The 22,563-nt window shown below is 43.7% G+C and overlaps 1 protein-coding gene across 6 annotated transcripts in view; it reads right to left on the reverse strand.

Annotated features, from left to right (window-relative positions):
- Positions 1-2,816: 2,816 nt before the first annotated feature.
- The window catches only part of mmp23bb (matrix metallopeptidase 23bb), a 53,938-nt gene continuing 34,191 nt past the window's right edge, over positions 2,817-22,563 (reverse strand). For 4 of the 6 annotated variants that reach the window (XM_073041673.1, XM_073041672.1, XM_073041670.1 and 1 more), the window contains 3 exons: positions 21,274-21,384; positions 18,691-18,820; positions 2,817-9,965 (listed from right to left, as the gene is read on the reverse strand). In XM_073041673.1, coding sequence (XP_072897774.1) covers positions 9,752-9,965; positions 18,691-18,820; positions 21,274-21,384 — 455 coding nt within the window. In that variant the 3' untranslated portion in view covers positions 2,817-9,751. The remainder of the gene's footprint in view (positions 9,966-18,690; positions 18,821-21,273; positions 21,385-22,563) is intronic. The other 2 variants (XR_012098460.1, XM_073041671.1) reach the window with 2 other exon arrangements.

Consider the following 22,563-nt stretch of genomic DNA (forward strand, 5'->3'; position numbering starts at 1 on the left):
AAAAGTTCACCCTCTCCACACAAGTGATGAACCCAAAGGAACGGCAGAGACCGATAAGGTTTGATACCAGCAGCATCACAGGAGTTGCCAGTCAGCATTGAACTCAATGTAGGACTGCCTTAGTGTTAGGGAAATTAATTTGCTAAGGAAATTAGATTAAAGTAGATGGCAAGAAAATTAGACACTGACTTCAAATTAAAGAGATTTTATTCACGATATCATGGGGAGTAGAACCTCCAACAATGGTTTTTGAACTCCAAAGGATACAAGATGCACAGCTCCTTATATACATGTACAAATCGATTGCAAAAGCAAGGTTGTTCAATTAACCTGGTGAATTAGAAAAGATAAACTACATTCACATGCAATTCTCTTGTGATGAACTATACCCATAGCAACAGCCAAAAATTAAAACTTCAGTCATGTGTACAACTTTGTATTAACAGTTTGTCTCATATCCATGAGTCTAATTGAAAGAGTCGTCTCTGCTGAAAGCCAAGGCCATATCTATAACAAACTAAGCTGCAAAGTGGTTTCCATACTCAGAAAGCCAATATTAAACCTTTGTCTATAAAATCTTTAATTCACAATATTTTTCTCAGCTTGAGTTTGAGTTTCAGAGATCAGAGTTTTCGTTCTCCTAGATGAGCTGCCGACCTTGGCTGACAAACTCCATCTGTCCCATCTGTTTTAAGATACCAGTAACCCACCTTTGCCCCTTCTCCTGCCAGTGAAAATGGTTCCACCAGGCTTAGTAGCTAAGCCACACATGAAGGCCAGGAGCTGGACTTGGTTGTCAGAGGCTATTTGAGGTGCACGCCATTGGGAGCATTTCATAGGCAGTGGGAGCTTGTCCCCATTGCCAACCCCAGCTATAACAACCTTAAGGAACCTGTACACCTGCAAAGATCTACTCAGCCAATTTTGTTGCAGCAACTCAATGCAGAAGTGCCTCTCAGTTTCTTTCAAGAACGTGGCATCCCTCTCTAAGGATCCCATCCTCTGGGACATGCCCTTTTCTCATTACTACCACTGTGAAGGAGGTACAGATGTCTAAGGACACACATTCAGTGATTCAGGAACAGCTTCTTCCCCTCTGCCATCAAAATTCTGAATAGTCCATAAACTCATAAATACTACCCTGTTATTCCTTCTTGTTATATTATTTATTTATTTTTGGAATTTAGAGTAATTTTGTGTCTTTGCACTGTACTGTTGCCACAAAACAATGAATTTGATGTCATTAAGAGGGAAAATAAATTAACCATGATAGTTTGGCAGGGCACACTCACTGGGCCAAATGGCCTAATTCTGCTCTATGTCATGGGCTTATAGTTATGAGCTTGCAGCATTTTATTTACCCGGATTGTACTTTCTCTGAGGCTGTTAGACTTATTCTGCATTGGTATTATTTTACCTTGTTCCACCTCAATGAACTATGTAATGATTTGGGCCCCTTATCTAGGAAAGGATGTGATGGAATTGGAGAGGGCCCAGAGAAGGTTCACGACAATGATCCCGGCAATGAAAAGGTTAATGTATGAGGAGCATTTGACTGCTCTGGGACTGTATTCACTGGACTTCAGAAGCCTGAGGGTGGATCTGATTGAAAGGCTAGATGGAGTGGGTGTGGAGAGGTTTCCTATAATGTGGGGGCCCAGGACTAAAGGGCACAACCTCAGAATACAAGGACGAGCCTTTCCAACAGAGGTCAGGTGGAATTTCTTTAGCCAGAGGGTGGTGAAACCCTGGAATTCAGTGCCACAAGCACTGTGGAGGCCAAGCCATTGGGAATATTTAAAGTGGAGATTGATAGGTTCTTGATCAGCAAGGGCATCAAAGGTTATGGGGTTGAGAAGGATAACAAATCTGCCATGATGGAATGGTGGGGCAGACTCAGTGGGTTGAATGGCCTAATTCTGCTCCTAAGTCTTATGATGTTATGACTTAATCTGTGTGAACAGTATGCAAGACACACTTTTCACTGTACCTAGACACATACGACAATAATAAACCATGTCCTATTACAATAATTGTGCCATTTCTTGTAAAATTTGTCAATAATTTATTTTACTTTTTTTTCTTGTGAACACTGCTTATCTGATGCTCTGTGTCTGTGATGTTGTTGCAAGTAAGTTTTCATTGCGCCTGTACTTACATGGACTTGTGCAGATAACAACAGACAAAGCTGGGTGGCAGTGTGAAATGTCAGGAGGATGTTATGAGAATGCAGGGTGACTTGGACAGGTTGGGTGAGTGGGCAAATGTATGGCAGATGCAGTTTAATGTGGATAAATGTGAGGTTATCCACTTTGGTGGCAAGAACAGGAAGGCAGATTACTATCTAAATGGAGTCAAGTTAGGAAAAGGGGAAGTACAACGAGATCTAGGTGTTCTTGTACATCAGTCAATGAAAGCAAGCATGCAGGTACAGCAGGCAGTGAAGAAAGCTAATGGCATGCTGGCCTTTATAACAAGAGGAATTGAGTATAGGAGTAAAGAGGTCCTTCTGCAGCTGTACAGGGCCCTGGTGAGACCCCACCTGGAGTATTGTGTGCAGTTTTGGTCTCCAAATTTGAGGAAGGACATTCTTGCTATTGAGGGAGTGCAGCGTAGGTTCACAAGGTTAATTCCTGGAATGGCGGGACTGTCATATGTTGAAAGATTGGAGCGACTGGGCTTGTATACACTGGAATTTAGAAGGATGAGAGGGGATCTGATTGAAACATATAAGATTATTAAGGGATTGGACACGCTGGAGGCAGGAAGCATGTTCCCACTGATGGGTGAGTCCAGAACTAGAGGCCACAGTTTAAGAATAAGGGGTAGGCCATTTAGAACAGAGATGCGGAAAAACTTTTTCACCCAGAGAGTGGTGGATATGTGGAATGCTCTGCCCCAGAAGGCAGTGGAGGCCAAGTCTCTGGATGCATTCAAGAGAGAGTTAGATAGAGCTCTTATAGATAGCGGGGTCAAGGGATATGGGGAGAGGGCAGGAACAGGGTACTGATTGTGTATGATCAACCATGATCACAGTGAATGGTGGTGCTGGCTAGAAGGGCTGAATGGCCTACTCCTGCACCTACTGTCTATTGTCTATTGTCCTCCCTGTTATTTAAAGCTAGCCTGCCTGTACTCACAGGAATGCTTGCATCAGCTCTAACCCTCCATGATGACAACTAATGCAACAACAAAATGATTTTCTTTGTCCATGTTACATGAATTCATCTGTCTGATCTACTCGTGGTTCACTTCCAAATTTAGACACCCTCTTCCTATTTATATACCCGTTACATATTCATTGTGCTAACAACTCCCTTAATCTTCTACCACCCATCTGCTCAAGTATTAATTTACAGTCGTCTTAACTGTAGCAAATGTGGGTGGCATGGTTTTGTAGCGGTTAGCACAATCACTTTACAGCAATCACTGACAGGGGTTCGATTTCCGCCACTGTCTGTAAGGAGTTTGTACCCTCTCCCTGTTCTCCTCATTACTGCGTGGGTTAACCTCCGGGTACTCCAGATTGCTCCAGCAATGTATGGGATAGGGTAGTAGGTTGTGGGAAGGTGAGGCATCCCTCACAGTCTGCCTCACCTCCAACACATATTCCGACTGCAATGGTCATTGATGCAGAATGACACATTTCACTGTACGTTTCGATTTACATGCGACACATAAAGGTAATCTTTAACTTGGTCTCTTTATTTGTCTAAGAGGCTGTTGGGCCACAGTCCATCTGCTAATCTGAAAGACAGCATCTTTTACAATACCACATCAGACTAAGTCTTGGTGTGCAGATGTCCGGACCCTGTACCCGTAATTTGCTAACTCAGAGTATGTTACACACTGACCTGGTACTGAGAGTCAGGTAAGAATGTCTGCCTATTTCCAGTTAACTCTGCATGGCTTTTATCTATTGCCTTAAGCTTAAGTTGGTGTTCAAAGATAAGAAATAGAAACAGAAGGCCACTCGGCCCCTTATATGTGCACATGCAGTGGCATGCAAAAGTTTCGGCACCCCAGTCAAAATTTCTGTTACTGTGAATGGTGAAGTGAGCAGAAGATGAATTGATCTCCAAAAGTCATAAAGTTAGAGACAAAACATTCTTTTCAACATTTTAAGCAAAATTAGTGCATTATTTTTGTTTTGCACAATTTTAGAGTGGAAAAAAAGGAAAGGAGCACCATTCAACAGTTTGGGCACCCCAAGAGATTTGAGCTCTCAAATAACTTTTACCAAGGTCTCAGACCTTAATTAGCTCATTAGGGCTATGACTTGTTCACAGTCATCATTAGGAAAGACCAGGTGATGCAAATTTCAAAGCTTCATAAATACCCTGACTCCTCAAACCTTGTCCCCACAATCAGCGGCCATGGGCTCCTCTAAGCAGCTGCCTAGCACTCTGAAAATTAAAATAAATGATGCCCACAAAGCAGGAGAAGGCTATAAGAAGATAGCAAAGCGTTTCCTCAGTTCGTAATGTAATTAAGAAATGGCAGTTAACAGGAACGGTGGAGGTCAAGTAGAGGTCTGGAAGGCCAAGAAAACTTTCTGAGAGAACTGCTGTAGGTTTGCTAGAAAGGCAAATCAAAACCTCTGTTTGATTGCAAAAGAACTTCAGGAAGATTTAGCAGACTCTGGAGTGGTGGTGCACTGTTCTACTGTGCAGCGACACCTGCACAAATACGACCTTCATGGAAGAGTCATCAAAGGAAAACCTTTCCTGCGTCCTCACCACAACATTCAGCGTCAGAAGTTTGCAAAGGACCATCTAAACAAGCCTGATACATTTTGGAGTTGAGTCCTGTGGACTGATGAAGTTAAAATAGAACTTTTTGGCTGCAATAAGCAAAGGTATGTTTGGAGAAAAAAAGGTGCAGAATTTCATGAAAAGAACACCTCTTCAACTGTTAAGCACGGGGGTGGATCGATCATGCTTTGGGCTTGTGTTGCAGCCAGTGGCACGGGGAACATTTCACTGATAGAGGGAAGAATTAATTCAATTAAATACCAGCAAATTCTGGAAGCAAACATCACACCATCTGTAAAAAAGCTGAAGGTGAAAAGAGGATGGCTTCTACAACAGGATAATGATCCTAAACACACCTCAAAATCCACAATGAACTACCACAAGAGGCACAAGCTGAAGGTTTTGCTATGGCCTTCACAGTCCCCCAACCTTTTGCTATGGCCTTCACAGTCCCCCAACCCCATCATCGAAAATCTGTGGATAGACCTCAAAAGAACAGTGCCTGCAAGACGGCCCAAGAATCTCACAGAAGCCTTTTGCAAGGAAGAATGGGTGAAAATCCCCCAAACAAGAATTGAAAGACTCTTAGCTGGCTACAGAAAGTGTTTACAAACTGTGATACTTGCCAAAGGGGGTGTTATTAAGTACTGACCATGCAGGGTGACCAGACTTTTGCTTCGGGCCCTTTTCCTTTTTTGTTGTTTTGAAACTGTAAAAGATGGAAATAAAAAAGTAATCTTGTTTAAAATATTAAAGAAACGTGTCATCTTTAACTTTATGCCTTTTGGAAATCAGGTCATCTTTTACTTGCTTAGCTATTCACAGTAACAGAAATTTTGACTAGTGGTGCCCAGACTTTAGCATACCACTGTATATACTGTATGTGTGGAACCACTATGGTATGCAGTTGTAACCGTTCCACACAGCCAATGAAAACACAGGAACACCTGGAGAAAGTTGGAGGAGCTGAAAGAGAAACTGCTGAGTGTGACGACAGCTCCGTCAGATGGGAGGAGGGTGGTGGTGGAAAGATCTGGTTGGATCTGTTGTCAAGAAAGAAGCGGACAGCAATAAGGCCTCATTGACTGGTGATAGAAATGTATGGGAACTGAACATCTGTGGTGAAAGTGAGGTGCTCAGGGCCAGGGAATTGAAAGCTGTTGAGGAGATCATGGGTAAGAGAAGTGTCATAGATGTAGGTGGGAAAGGAACTGAACCAAGAAGATAGAATAGAGGCGAGGTATGCAGACGTGAGTTCAGTGGGGGAAGAGCAGACAGAAACAATGGCTCTATCTGGACAGTCAGATCCGCAACTGTTCACGATATACGTTAACAATCTGGAGGAGAGGACTGAATGTAGTGTATCTAAGTTTGCTGATGATACTAAATTGAGTGGAAAAACAAATTGTGCAGAAGATACGGAGAGTCTGCACAGAGATATAAATAGGTTGTGAGTAGGCAGATGGAGTACAATATTGGTAAATGCAAGGTCATCCACTTTGGAAGGAAAAATAGAAGAGCAGATTATTATTTAACTTGTAAAAAATTGCAGCATGCTGCTGTGCAGAGGGGCTTGGGAGTGCTCGTGCTTGAATCACAAAAGGTTGGGTTGCAGGTGCAGCAGGGTATCGAGAAGGCAAGTGGAATGTTGGCCTTCACTGCCAGAGGGATTGAATTTAAGAGCAGGGAGGTTGTGCTGCAACTGTACAGGTTACTGATGAAGCCACAACTGGAGTACTGCGTGGAGTCCTGGTCTCCGTACTTGAGGAAGGATATACTGGCTTTGGAGGTGATGCAGAGGAGGTTCAGCAGGTTGATTCCAGAGATGAGAGGGTTAGACTATGAGGAGAGATTGAGTCGCTTGGGACTGTATTTGCTGGATTTCAGGAGACTGAGAGGAGATCTTATAGAAACATATAAAATTATGAAAGGGATAGATAGGATTGAGGCAGGAAAGTTATCTCCACTAGTATGTGAGACTAGAACTAGGGGACATAGCCTCTAGATTTGGAGTAGATTTAGGATGGAGATGAGGAGGAACTGCTTTTCCCAGAGAGTGATGAACCTGTGGAATTCTCTGCCCAGTGGAACAGTGGAGGCTACCTCTGTAAATATATTTAAGACAAGGTTAGATAAATTTTTGCATAGTAGATGAATTAAGAGTTATGGGGAAAAGGCAGGTAGGTGGAGATGAATCCATGGCCAGATCAGCCATGATCTTATTGAATGGCGGAGCAGACTCAACGGGCCAGGTGGCCGATTCCTGCTCCTATTTCTTGTCCTTATGTTTTTATGTGGCGGGGCTCACATACACCAGACCAATGCAGTTTTAATGGCACAACTTGCAGAAAATGCAACAAAGTAGAACACATAAAAAGAGCAAGTCAGACAGACAAAAATAAATGGACTGCACAGGGAAGGGAAAACAATGCAAAGTCAAGTTTCAGTTTCACTAATCAGCATGCTGTTGATGAAAAATTTGTCATGAGAGTGACACAGAACTGAGTAGCCCTGAGGTTTTCAATATGAAAACTAACAAGAGACAAGCTTATATCAGAAGTGAACTGCAAATTAACTAAAATGGAATACACTGGCTCGGCTGTTTCAGTTATTCCACAAAGTCAGTTTGAAAGGGCTTTAAAAGATACAGATCTGAAGCCTGCAGATATCCAACTAAGAACTCATACTGGAGAAAAGATAACTCCAGTGGGGATGATATTCGTAACAGTGAAATACAGTACAACAACCAACAAGCCAAATTGGGTATGTCTGTAATGAAAGCAGGAGGGTCAGCATTGTGGGGTCGTGATTGGCTGAGACAACTACAACTTGATTGGAGATCCATCCACCATTTGCATGCCTCATCCCCTGAAATAGAGTCAACTGAAAGCGACTGAACGATGCCACAGGGGTGTTCAAGACGGCATTGGAAAACTCAAACACATCAAGGTTAAAATAATATTAAATGAAAATGCTGCACCCAAGTTTCGCAAAGCCCATCCAGTTCCTTATACCATCTGTGATAGAGTAGCCAGTGAGGGGGATCGCATGGGGGCTGAAGGAATTCTTTTCAAGGTTGAGTGAAGCTCATGAGCAACACCAATGTTCCCAGTAGCCAAGAAAAATGGCTGTCAGGATCTGTGGTTATTTTAAGGTTACCATCAACCCAGAACTGAGGGTAGATCAATGCCCTCTGTCTAGGTTAGAGGATATCTTTGCAAACCTTTCTGGAGGGAAACACTTCAGCAAAGTGGACTTAGCTGAGGCCTATCTACAGATGGAGATGGAAGAAGTGTCCAAAGTGTTTCTCAACAAAGACACTCACAAAGGGCTTTATGGCTATAATAGGCTTATTTTTGGAGTAGCATCCTCACCCCTCACCCGCACTTTGGCAGAAAGCTACGGGCCAGGTGCTGCAGGGCTGTCCAGACACCCAGTGTTACCTGGATGGCATCATTGTTACCGTTCAGGATGACAAGGAACATCTCCAAAATCTCAGGACAGTGATACATGGATTAGGAGATTATGGGCTCAGCGCATGACACAGCAAGTGTGAATTCTTTAAACCAATCATCACTTACTGTGAAGGTTGCCTCATGGTGGGATTGAGAGCTGTTGCACTAACCAAGCTGAGAGCTGAAGTGTTGGAGGAGCTCAAGTAGATGCTGTTGATCCAGGTGTGGTCAAAATGAAAGCATTATCTCAAAGCTTTGTCTGGTGGCCTGGGATAGATCAGAAGACCAAGCAGCTTGCCATGTACTGTTGGGGATGCCAACACGTCCAGATAAAAGGTGTCCAGAACTGACAGAACCACCTTCCTGCAGTCCCAGAATCAACTCCTCCAACCACCATGGAGGAGGCTGCAGTATCTGAGAGCATTTCACAGCCACAAGTCTCACCTGCCAAGCAGAGTGGCCCCACACCCCACCCCCTTCAGGAAAGGCATTATCCCACAACAGTAAGAAACCCTCCACGGTGATTAACTCCTTAGGCCTGAATGGGACAATTTAAAATTTACTATGCTGCTGTGGATGTGGAGTTGGAGTTTATAGCTAAGCAAGGAGGAGTGTTGTATATTTAATATTTCAGTAATATTGTAAATATATAGTTTGATTAAGCATTCTTTGTCATTTATATAATGCATTGTGGGTTATATGTAGAAGTACATGAATGGCACGTTATCACACCACCACATTGCATGCCTTGCCTAAAGTAAAAATGAAGCAAGACACATTTTTCCCGGCTCCATGTTTTTATTTTGATTCACTTTATGTTTTGAAGGTACAATGGAATGTGGGAGGAAACCAGAGTACCCAAAGGAAGTACATGGGTCATGGGGAGAACATACAAACTCCTACAGACGGTGGTGGATTTGAACCCAAGTCATGGGCACTGTAATAGTGTTATGCTAATCACTACACTACCATGCCGGTTGATGGGGGTGTGGAAGTCTTTTCCTTTGGTGAGATGATCATCACTGACTGAAAGGATACTTTTGGAAGTCATCAATTTTACCATCTAAATAAGTTAGTAAGTTTATTTATTTTATTTATTTTTTATTTAGAGATATACAGCACAGATCAAGCCCTTCCAACCCAATAAGCTGCACTGCCCAGCAACCCACCTATTCAGCCCTAGCCTAAGCACAGGACAATTAACAATGACCAATTAACCTACTAACTGGTATGTCTTTGAACTGTGGGGGGAAATCGGAATGCCTGGAGGAAACCTGCACGTCCACAGGAAGCCCATTACAAAATCATTACAGGTTGCGTTGGAAATGATCACCGAACTCTGATGCTCTGAGTTGTAATAGCACTGCACTAACTCCTATGCTACCATGGCACCCTCAAGTTGACTTCATGATGATCAGGTTGGGAACTCAAATCTGTTGCCAAGAAAAAATGTCCACAATTGGTTTAAACTTAAGGCATTAGCTTCCAGGGTCATGTAATCATCTTTACAATGGGTTGGGTTGGTTTGGGAACCCAATATCCTCAATGCAAGTTGGTATTTTGTGACTCAGCAATATCATTGTTTTCCTTGACCCTGATCCACCAAGAATTGGCTTGAAATGTCGTGTTCTTGCGCTGAATTCGACAGGTGTACAGGCCCTCGTTATACTCATTTGCTACAATACTGAGGTTCTGTCCTTTCACAATGATGTATCCAGGGACGGAATTAGCCAGTAGTTCACCATCCTTGTACCAACTGAAAGGAACCAAACCAAATGTGAACCTTTGTAAAGGAAAACAAAGCTTACATTCTTACAGAAACTTACCGATCGACTGGCGATGAGAACAAGTGTCAAACACACAGATCATTCTGCACACAGCAAGATCCCACTGTCAATGATCAGTTTTGACAATGTTTTTTGAGAAAAATGTTGAAGAGCAAACTTGGTGTACACATCAGAAGGCAGAACATAAAATTCCTCTTTTGTTTTAGAACATGGAACATAGACCACAGAAGTGTACAACACAGGAACAAACTTTTCAGTCCATGGTGTTGTGCAGAATTGTTTAAGCCAAGGCTACCCAACTGCAGTCACACCTTCTGTCTGCACATGGTCCATATCCCTCCATTCACTGCATATTCATCTACATGTCTAAGGGCCTCTTAAACGTTCCGGTCGTACCTGTACTTACTACCACCCTTGGCAGTGCATTCCAGGCATCACCAAGCTAGGCATGAAACACTTGACCACAAATTTCCTTCAAACTTCATCCCCACCCCTAACACACACTTTAAATAGATGCCCGCTATTAGACTTTTAAACCCTGGGAAAAAGATATTGGCAGTCTATTCTATGCCGCTTGTAATCTTATAAACCACTATCCTCAGTCTCTGCCGCTACAGAAAAAATTATCTCAAGTTCTTCTTGTTCAACTACACCTTGCCCTCCAATCTAGGTGGCATCCCAGTGAATCTCTTCTGCACCCTCGCTAAAGACTCCACATCCTTCTTTTAATGGGGCGACCAGAATTGAATGCAATACTCCAGATGTGGCTTAGCCAGAGCTTTATAAAGCTGCAACATTATTTTCTGACTTGTGGCCTTAATACCTAACTAATAAAAGCTATCATGCCATAAGCCTTAGAACATTACAGCACAGTACAAGCCCTTCAACCCACAGTGTTCTACCAATCTTTTAACCTACTCTAAGATCAATCTAACCCTTCCATCCTACATACCCTCCATTTTTCTATCATCCATGTGCCTATCTAATAGTCTCTTAAATGTTCCTATATATCTGCCTCTACAACTACCCCTGGCAGCATGTTCCACAAAACTACCACTCTCTGTGCAAAAAATTTAACTTTGACATCACTCCTATGCTATCCTCCAATCACCTTAAAATTATGCCCTCTGGTATTAGCAATTTCCACCCTGGGAAAAAGGTCTCTGGTTATCCATTCTATCCATACCTCATCATCTTGTACACCTCCATCAAGTCACCTCTCATCCTCCTTGACTCCAAAGAGAAAAGCCTTAGCTCGCTCAATCTATCCTCGTAAGACATGCCCTCCAGTCCAGACAGCATCTTGGTAAATGTCCTCTGCACCCTCTGTAAAGCTTCCACATCCTTCCTATAATGAGGCAACCGGAACTGAATACAGTATACCAAATGTGGTATATACAGGGTTTTGTAGAGGTACGATATTACCTCACGGACTCTGGCTCTTGAAATCAATTCCCAGACTACTGAAGGCCAACACTCTGTGCACCTTTGTAAACATCCTATCAACTTGCCCGGCAACCTTGAGGGATCCACATGTGTGGACCCCAAAAGCACACAACGGCAGTTCCAACAGAATAGGAGGCCCTGACAGCCACTTGGGGTTATTAGTCAAAGTGATGGACTCAGTTCCTGCAGAGGGAATTGAACATACGTAATCCTGTGTCTGAAGCACGTTACACAAAATCCACACTTTGAGCCAGAAGCTGTACAAGATGATGAGAGGCACTGATCGAGAGTCAGAGGCTTTTTCCCATGGCTGAAATGGCTAACACAAGAGGGTACAGTTTTAAGGTGCTTGGAAGTAGATACAGAGGAGATGTCAAGGGTAAGTTTTTTTTTTACATAGAGAGTGGTGAGTGTGTGGAATGGGCTGCCAGCGACGGTGGTGGAGGTGGACATGATAGGGTCTTTTAAGAGACTCCTGGCTAGGTACATGGAGCTTAGAAAAATAGAGGGGTATGGGTAACTGGAGGTAATTTCTAAAGTAAGTACATGTTCAGCACAGCTTTGAGGGCCAAAGGGCCTGTATTGTGCTGTAAGTTTTCTATGTTTCTAAGGCCTGATGCCTATGAGTCTGCAGGTCTGTGTGTCCATTGGAGGCTGTCCTGGGGTTGGAGGCCTGTCTTTCTGTATGAGGGTATGGGTGGGTGAGAGGGAGGAAAGGTGTTGTATGCTGTTGCTTCATTTTATTGCTGTTGTTGTTGCTTGTGCTGTTTGGCTGAATACTGTGGATATGTTATGTTGGCACCAGATTGGTGACACTTGTGGGCTGCCCCCAGCACCTCCTTAGTTTGTTCATACAAATGGCACATTTCACTGTATGTTTCAATGTACATATCATAAATACTATGATAAATACTATCAGAGATAGTGTCATGGCTGCAGACATCATATAGGGATTGTCTACGGAGTCTCTGTGGGTGGAGGTTAGGAACAGGAAGGGGTCAATAACTCTGTTGGGTGTTTTTTATAGGCAACCCAATAGTAACAGGGATATCGAGGAGCAGGTAGGGAAACAAATGCTGGAAAGGTGTAATAGTAACAGAGTTGTCGTGGTGGTAGATTTTAATTTCACACATATCGATTGGCATCTCCCTACAGCAAGGGTTTAGATGGGGTGGAGTTCGTTAGGTGTGTTCAGGAAGGTTTCCTGACACAATATGTAGATAAGCCTACATTAGGAGAGACTGTACTTGATTTGGTATTGGGAAATGAACCTGGTCAGGTGTCAGATTTCTCAGTGGGGGAGCATTCTGGAGATAGTAATCACAATTCTGTCTCCTTTACAATAGCATTGGAGACAGCTAGGAACAGACAATTTAGAAAAGCGTTTAATTAGAGTAAGGGGAATTATGAGGGTATCAGCCAGGAACTTGGAAGCTTAAATTGGGAGCAGATGTTCTCAGGGAAAGTTATGGAAGAAATGTGGCAAATGTTCAGGGGATATTTGTGTGGAGTTCTGCATAGCTACATTCCAATGAGACAGGGAAGTTATGGTAGGGTACAGGAACCGTGGTGTACTGTGGTAAACTATGTATACCTGTCTGGACACACCCCTCTGCTGACTGCTCCTGTGGCTCCTCCCACAGACCCCTGTATAAAGGCGATTGGGGCACTGCTCCCCCCCTCAGTCTTTGACATGTCGTGCTCCCTTTTTGCTGTTAATAAAAGCCTATCGTTCACTTCCAGTCTCCTAGAGTTATTGATGGTGCATCATATACAGAGGCTGCAATAAATCTAGTCAAGAAGAAAAGAAAAGCTTACGAAAGGTTCAGAGAGCTAGGTAATGTTAGAGATCTAGAAGATTATAAGGCTACTAGGAAGGAGCTTAAGAAGGAAATTAGGAGAGCCAGAAGGGGCCATGAGAAGGACTTGGTGGACAGGATCAAGGAAAACCCAAAGGCATTCTACAAATATGTGAAGAGCAAGAGGATAAGACATGAAAGAATATGACCTATCTAGTGTGACAGTGGGAGAGTGTGTATGGAACCGGAGAAAATAGCAGAGGTACTTAATGAATACTTTACTTCAGTATTCACTATGGACAAGGATCTTGGTGATTGTAATGATGACTTGCAGTGGACTGAAAAGCTTGAGCATGTAGATATTAAGAAAGAGGATGTGCTGAAGCATTTGGAAAGCATCAAGTTGGATAAGTCGCTGGGACTGGATGAGATATACCTCAGGCTACTGTGGGAGGCGAGGGAGGAGATTGCTAAGCCTCTGGCGAAGATCTTTGCATCATCAATGGGGATGGGAGAGGTTCCAGAGGATTGGAGGGTCACAGATGTTGTTCCCTTATTCAAAAAAGGGAGTAGAGATAGCCCAGGAAACTACAGACCAGTGAGTCTTACTTCAGTGGTTGGTAAGTTGATGAAGAAGGTCCTGATGCAGGACTTACGAACATTTGGAGAGGTATAATATGATTAGGAATAGTCAGCATGGCTTTGTCAAGGACAGGTCATGCCTTACAAGCCTGACTGAAATTTTTGAGGATGTGACTAAGCACATTGATGAAGGAAGAGCAGTAGATGTAGTGTATATGTATTTCAGCAAGGCATTTGATAAGATACCCCATGCAAGGCTTATTGAGAAAGTAAGGAGGCATGGAATCCAAGGGGACATTGTTTTGTGGATCCAGAACTAGCTTGCCCACAGAAGGCAAAGAGTGGTTGTAGATGAGTGATATTCTGCATGGAGGTCAGTCACCAGTGGAGTGCCTCAGGGATCTGTTCTGGGACCCTTACTCTTCATGATTTTTATAAATGACCTGGATGAGGGAGTGGAGGGATGGGTTAGTAAGTTTGCTGAGGACACAAAGGTTGGGGGAGTTGTGGACAGTGTGGAGGGCTGTCAGAGGTTACAGCGGAACATTGATAGGATGCAAAACTGGGCTGAGAAGTGGCAGATGGAGTTCAACCCAGGTAAGTATGAGCTGGTCAAATATGATGGCAGAATATAGTATTAATGGTAAGACTCTTGGCAGTGTGGAGGATCAGAGGGATCTTGGGATACGAGTCCACAGGATGCTGAAAGTAGCTGTGCAGGTTGACTCTGTGGTTAAGAAAGCGTACTATGTATTGGCCTTCATCAATCGTGGAATTGAATTTAGGAGCTGAGAGGTAATGTTGCAGCCATATAGGACCCTGGTCAGACCCCACTTGGAGTACTCTGCTCAGTTCTGGTCGCCTCACTACAGGAAGGATGTGGAAGCCATAGAAAGGGTGCAGAGGAGATTTACAAGGATGTTGCCTGGATTGGGGAGCATGCCTTATGAAAACAGGTTGAGTGAATTCGGCCTTTTCTCCTTGGAGCGACGGAGGATGAGGGGTGACCTGATAGAGGTGTATAAGATGATGAGAGGCATTGATCATGTGGATAGTCAGAGGCTTTTTCCCAGGGCTGAAATGGTTGCCACAAGAGGGCACAGGTTTAAGGTGCTGGGGAATAGGTACAGAGGAGATGTCAGGGGTGGTTTTTTTACGCAGAGAGTGGTGAGTGCGTGGAATGGGCTGCCAGCAACGGTGGTGGAGGAGGATACAATAGGGTCTTTTAAGGGACTTTTGCATAGGTACATGGAGCTTAGAAAAAGAGGGCTATGGGTAAGCCTAGTAATTTCTAAGGTAGGCACATGTTCGGCACAACTTTGTGGGCCAAAGGGCCTGTATGGTGCTGTAGGTTCTCTATGTTTTCTATACTGCCTGACTCTGACAGATACCGCAGTACTCAATGCTTGAAATATAAAGAGACAGTACACTATTAAGGAACACAATTAACAGTTGATGAGCAGAGGGATCTTGGGTGCAAGTTCATAGGTTCCTGGAAGTGGCTGCACTGGTTGATAGGGTGGTTAAGAAAGCATATAGTATACTTGTCATTATTAGTCAAGGCATTGAGTTCGGAAGTCATTAATTTATAATACAGCTTTATAAAACTCTAGTTAGCCTGTATTTGGTTTCTTAAGGTTGTTAAAGCTCAAAGTGGTAATGGTGACAAGCTCCCAATGGCATGCGACTCAAATAGCCTCTGACAACCAAGTCCAGCATCTGGCCTTCAAGTGTGGTTTAGCTGCTAAGCCTGGAAGAACTCTTTCTACTTACAGTTGAAGTGGCAAAGACGGGTTACTGGTGCCTTAAAACCAATTGCCTTGAGCAGATTGGACTCGTCAGCCCTGGTTGGCAGCTCATCTAGAAGAAGGAAAATTCTGATCTCAAACCTCCACTGCCTTGTGGCTATACCCACTCATGGGGAAAGCTTCTGAACTAAATCGCAAGGGAAAATTTGGAGCTGGGGTCCTTAAGGCAGTCCTACGTTGAGTTCAATGATGACTGGCAATACTTGCAAAGCTGCTGGTTCCAAACTGTATCAGTCTCTGCCATTCCTTTGGATTCATCAGATGTGAGGAGAATGGGAGCTTTCTACATGGCAACAGCTTGCTCTCCATATTGTATTGAATGTGTATCTAGACAGGAAAGACGCAATATCTGTGGTCAACCTTGACCAATGGAGGCCTCTGTTAATTAGGGTGCATCTGGAATATTGCATACAGTGCTGGTTGCCCTCTTATAGGAGAGGGTGCAGAAGAGGTTTACCAGAATGCTGCCTAGATTAGAGGGCTTGAATACAAGGAGGGGTTGGACAAACTAGGGTTATTTCTGCGGAGCAGTAGAGGCTGAGGGAAGACCTGATAAAGGTTTATAAGATTATGAAAGATATAGATCAAGTCGACAGACGGTATCATTATCCCAGGGTTGAAATATCTAAAACCAAATGGCATTTAAAGTGAGAAGCGGTAACTTCAAAAGAGGGGCCAGTTTCTTTTACATAAAGAGTGCTATGCCTGGAATGTCCTGCCTGGTGGAGGCAGAAACAGTAAAAACTTTTATGCGGTGTTTAGATCGGCTCATGAGTGTGAGGAAAATGGAAGGATTGTGTATGCAGTAGTGATTAGTTTAGTTGACCATCTAATTACTCATTTAATTATTTCAGCACAACATTGTGGGCCAAAGGGGCTGTTCCTCTCCTAAACTGTTCTACCTTCTCTAGGCATTTTTCTACCGATTATTAAAACCATTTGAAAAGACACATGAAGAGTTACAAGGACTGGAGGGATGTGGACCATGTGGAGGCAGGATTATTGGATTAGCATCATGGACAGCACAGACATTGTGGGCTGAATGGTCTGCTGTGCTGTACTGTTCTGTACAAAGAACTGGAGAAACTCAGCAGGTCAGGCAGCATCTACGGAGGGACAATGCACAGTTAAGGTTTTGCTCAAGATTATGCCAATTCAGGTGAAGAGTTTAGACCCGAAACATTGATTGTCCATTTCCCACCACAGATGCTGCCTGACTCGTTGTGTTCTTCCAGCATTTTGTACAATGCTCCAATTCCAGCAACTTGTGTTCTATTTCTACATAAATAGCTACAGATATTCCTTTAGCTCAGTGAAACAAGATCACTGACCCCCCCCCCCCCCACCCACCCACATATTTAAAAAACTGAGGAACATCTTCACCAAAAGGATTGGAGTGGTTAAAGACACCAGTTTTATGACCATCTCTAGGACCATTAGCAATGGGCAATAAATTCTGGCCTTGTTACCCTGCAAGAGAATTAGTAATCTGCATGCTGTTGTTCCCAGACCACAATGAGAGGACTGCTCTGCAAGCCAGATACTGGGAGAATCTCTTCCTGGCGGCCAAACATTTTAATTCTGATTCCTGTTCCCATTCTGACATGTCAGTCCATGGTCTCCTCCTATGGCAACATGAGGGCACCCTCAGCCTGGAGAAGTAACATCCTATTGTTATGATCCCAGCCACCTCCTTTGTGAGAATCGCCAGAGCCCTAGTGAAGGGGGGGGTCAATGACCCAAGAGAAGAGAGAGATACGTGCGGTGTCCCTCGTTTCACGACGAGGCAAAAGCTGCCGACTGTGGTCATTGTCTCGTGGAGACACCTTTGTGAATTGGGAACTGTACTACACTGTACTACGTGTATACCCTCAGGGCAACATGGGTGGAGAGACGGAGAGAGATTGCATCATCCCAACCTGATTGACAGCTGAGACCCCGTGAGTTCCGATAAAAGAGGGGTTGTAAAGACGGCCCCCCAGACGCACCAGAAGACACGCTAGAAATCCTGTGACAGCATTTAATAGCGACAGCCGGTGGGGGGGGGGGGGGGTTTCGTGTGCGTCTTTTCCTTGCCTGGGATTGGCGACCTCACCATGAAAGAACGGCTTTAGCTACAGGAGAGGCCACAAGTGAACAGCCACCCCCCAACAAGACTCCGATGGATCGAACTCCTAAAGGTTGGAAAAACCCGCCGGGTAACTGTTCCATTCTATACCTATCTCTCTCTCTCTCCAACAAAGTGCACCACCGCGACCCCCAAAAGACGGCAGCTGGTGGAACTGCAGTGCCTCGAGAGACTTATATATACATCGGACAGTATATATTACCCCTAGACAACGATCGAGCTTATTTCTTATTGATTATTACTATACCTGCACTTTAGATTGAGTATTGACGACGTATGTTATCTGAATGTTTGTATTAACCTTACTTTTGTGCCCCTTTATAAATAAAAACTTCTAAAAGATAGTGCCATCAGACTTCAACGGACCTCTCTATCTTTGCTAGTAAGTGATCCAGTTACGGGATACGTAACACTATATTCTGTCAGGGTGGCCTCCAATACAGATTCCTCCTTCCAGTAAACTAATTTCCACCCCCCCACCACCACACACTCCCTTCCTCTATTCCCCACTCTCACCTTTTTACCTCTTCTCACCTGCCTATCCATTCTTCGGGTACCCTCCTCTTTCCCTTTCTCCCATCGTTCACTCTCCTTGCCTATCAGATTCCTCCTTCTCCAGCCTTTGACCTTTCCCACCCACCTGGCTTCACCTATCACTTTCCAGCTATTCTCCTTCTCCTCCCCCCACCTTTTTATTCTGGCTTCTTCCCCCTTCCTTTCAGTCTTGAAGAAGGGCTTTGGCCCAAAACATTGACTATTTATTTATTTCCATGGATGTTGCCTGACCTGCTGAGTTCCTCCTGCATTTTGTGTGTGTCGGTCAAGATTCCCAGCGACTGCAGACTTTCTGGTGTTTTTGAGAATTTCTCATTACTGCTTACCCTTTGAGTACTCAGCCCATAATCAACAGGTATGATTCAATGCAACTCACCTGACTTTCAAAGAATTTGTCCTCGGGGGTACCTGCCCACAGCGGAAAGTCACTATGCGACCCTTGGACACATATTTCATCTTAACATTCCGAGGTAGAGCTGTGGTTTTAATTACTTCATCTGGTGGTTCTGAAAGGAAAGATTAAAAGTCTATTATTGAACTTTATTCAATGTTGGCTGGTGGCTGTTCATAATCCCGTACCCCAGCTGCTTGTACTTAAGGACAGTACACTGTCAATGGCAAGACCCTTAACGTAATGTATAAAAGATCTTGGGATCCAAGTCCATCACCCCTGAAAGTGGTTGCACAGGTTGACAGGGTGTTATTGTAATTACCACTCTGAGCCTGTATGGGGCGCCAGAGAGCACCGAACGCCAAGGTTTTTCGAGCACCTGAACTGATTAATTGTTATTTAATGGCAGTGGTTAATTGTTTAGAATTTCTTGTTTTTTTCTCAATAGACTCACTCTTTATAATGCAGTCTCCTGGTACTTCCTATTTAACCTTATTAATTTTATTTTGGTAGGCTAAGAGATTCAGGTGGAGAATTTAAGCGGACGTCCGAATAGCGCTAATTGTGGGGTCCTAGTTTTTAGTAAGCTTCTTCTCGCAGTGTCACTTGGCCACTGACATTATTTTGGAATTATTATGAATAAACTCTAAACACCATCTCTACATTGGAGTCTGTCTTTCCTCCATACTTGGGTTCCAATATTGCCAATGCACATCGTGACAGGTATAGAAAGTGCAGAGGGTGGTATAGAAGAAATGTCACCAGTCCTGAAGAAGGGTCTCAGCCTGAGCCTTGAACTGTTTATTCTTCTCCATAAATGCTGCCTGACTGGCTGACTTCCTCCAGCATTTTGTGCATGTTGCTCTGTTACAGAAGTTAGAGCATATGAGAGTGAGGGCAGGTTTGATAAAGGTATACAAAATTATGAGGGGTATAGGTAGGGTAAATACAAGCAGGCTTTTTCCACTGAGGTTGGGTGAGACTAGAATTAGAAGTCATGGGTTAAGGGTGAAAGGTGAAATATTTAAGGGGAAATTTTTCACTCAGAGAGTGATGAAGGTGTGGAACGAGCTGTCAACAGAAGTGGTGGATGCAAGTTTGATTTCAACGGTTAAGAGAAATTTGGATAGTTAAATGGATGGGGAGGGGTATGGAGGACTGTGGTCCAGGTGCAGTTTGATGGAACTAAACAGATTAATCGTTTGTCATGGACTAGATGCAGACCTGTTTCTGTGGTGTAGTGTTCTATAACTCTATGATTTTGTTTACAAGCAGGCTTGCCTTCTTTAGTCAAGTAAGTTCAAATGTCAGTAAGTTATGTTGCAGCTATATAAAACTCTGGTTAGGCTGCATTTAGAGTATTACACTTAATTCCCATTGTTGGAATGAAGTGGAGAGAGTGAAGAAAGAGGCTTATCTGGTTGCCTACATTAAAGGATATGTGGTATGAGGAGAGGCTGGACAAACTTGAGTTGTTTTCACTGGAGCAGGGGAGGTGGAGGGGAAACAATAGATAGCTCATAAGATAATGAGAGGCATAGATAGACAGATACGTCTCTACCAAAGGAGGAGTAAGGCACTGCTTCCCTCCGCTAGCCTGCAGGTCACCCTTGGGCAAGGTGTAGCACCTGCTTAGCCCCCGATCAGGGTCAAGTGAAGCCATGGGAGCGGGTGGTGGATGGTCGTAGGAGCAGCTAGTGCAAATCACAAGTCCTGGTTATGCGACCACTGGCAAGTATTGATAATGGCTGGGGTCACCCACCTTGTAAAGACACTGCCCAATTGAAGAAAATGGCAAACCACTTCTGTAGAAAAATTTGCCACCCACATCAAACAACATGGCACATGATGATGAGGTAGACAGATCTTTTCTCCCAGGGCTGAAATGTCTAATACCAGAGGGAATTAATTTAAGGTGAGAGGGGTAAGTTCAAAGGAGATGTGAGGGGTAAGTTTGTTTACACAGAGAGTGGTGGGTGTCTGGGATGTAGTACCTGGGGTGGTGGCTGAGGCAAATATGATTTAGGAGGCTCTTGAATAGAGACATGAATGGAAAGGTACGGACATTGTGTAGGTAGAAGTGATTAGTTTAGTAAGTCACTTAATTATTTACTGATTTAATAAAGAAATGGAAGATTATAAAAGATTAAAAGATTAGTTGTATGTGTCACATGTACATCAAAACATGGGTCACTTGTGTCAATGACCAAGACAGTCCAAGGCTGTGACATGTGGCGCAGCCCGCAAGTGTTGCCATGTTGCCGGTGCCAACATCGCATGCCGAAAACTTACTGAACCCTAACCCATACATGTTTGGAATGTGGGAGGAAACTGGAGCACGTGGTGTAAACCTACACAGTCTCAGGGAAAACGTACAAACTGCTTACAGACAGCAGTGGGCATTGAACTGTAAAGTGTTATGCTAACTGTTATATTAGCAATAACAATACCAGTCTTCACCTTGTCGCTGCTCATTGGTGGGTCGTACAGAACAATGAACAACTCCACTATGGGAGCTTTGATGGACATCCACAACCATTGCAACAAGCAGGTTCTACTAAAGCTCACCGAAGCACAAGTCACACACTTTGGGACAATGCTTTTTCATGAACGAACGTCGCTTCTCGCAGAATCCAACACGAGCCCATGGATTGCACAGCCTCTTCTTGTCGATGCAGCCTGGAAGAAGACCCATAATATAGTCAGCACGCCAAGGCAGAGAGTGGGAAATTACTCAGGGCCATCTCCGAACCCTATGAGCTCACCTTCAAGGACTCTACAACTCATGTCCCCAATATTATTTATTAATTATTTATGTGTTTATTATTTATTTATTATTGTGTTGTTTTTCTTTTTGTATTTGCACAATTTGTTATATTTTGCACATTGGTTGTTTGTCCGTATTTGTGTGTAATTTTTTATTCATTCTATTATGTTTCTTTGAGTCTACCATGAATGGCTGCAAGAAAATGAAGGTTATTGTATGGAGACACACTCTACATGTACTTTGGTAATAAATTTATTTTGAATTTTGAACTTGGACCCCACCTGAGGTTTAAACAATGGTGAGAGGCATAGATACCTTCTTCAAAGGGTTGAAATGCTTGACTCCAGAGGGTGTGCATGTAAGGTGACGGGGTGGGGAAATTTCAAAGGAGAAGTGCAGGACAAGTTTAGATGCAGAGAGTGGTGGGTTTCTGGAGAGCGCTGCCTTGGGAGGTGGTAGAGGCCAATGTCATAGAACAGAAGAATGTAAGAAATAGGAGCAGGAGTGGGCCATCCTGCTCTGCCATTCAGTAAGATCGTGGCTGATCTGGCCTTGGACTCATCTCCCCATAACCCTTAATTCCCCTACTATGCAAAAATCTTTCCAACCTTGTCTTAAATATATTTACTGAGGTATCCGTCACTGCTTCACAGGGCAGAGAATTCTACAGATAGGGGCCTTCAAGAGGCTTGATAGAGGTGTATAAGATTATAAGAGGCATACAAAAAGAGGGCAGCCTGTGTCATTTTCCTGGGGCATCAACAACTAACACCAGATGACGTACAGGCAGAAGGAATTAGTTTGTTGACCGTATGAATACTAATTTAATTGGTTCAGCACTACATTGTGGGCTGAAGTGCCTATTCCTGTGCTGTATAGTTCTACGTTCTATATTTTTAAAAGTAATTGGTGGAAAATACAGGGGAGGATGCCAGGCACAGGCTTCTAACACAGACAGTGATGGGCATTTGGAAGGCACTGGCAGGGCTGGTGGTAGAGGTGGTTACGTTAGGGACATTTGAGAGACTCTTAAGTAGACACATGGAGGATAGAAAAATGAAGCGCTGTGTGGGAGGGGAGGGTGAGACTGA

Source organism: Hemitrygon akajei, chromosome 3 (assembly GCF_048418815.1).
Source record: "Hemitrygon akajei chromosome 3, sHemAka1.3, whole genome shotgun sequence".
In the NCBI taxonomy this organism is placed as follows: Eukaryota; Metazoa; Chordata; class Chondrichthyes; order Myliobatiformes; family Dasyatidae; genus Hemitrygon; species Hemitrygon akajei.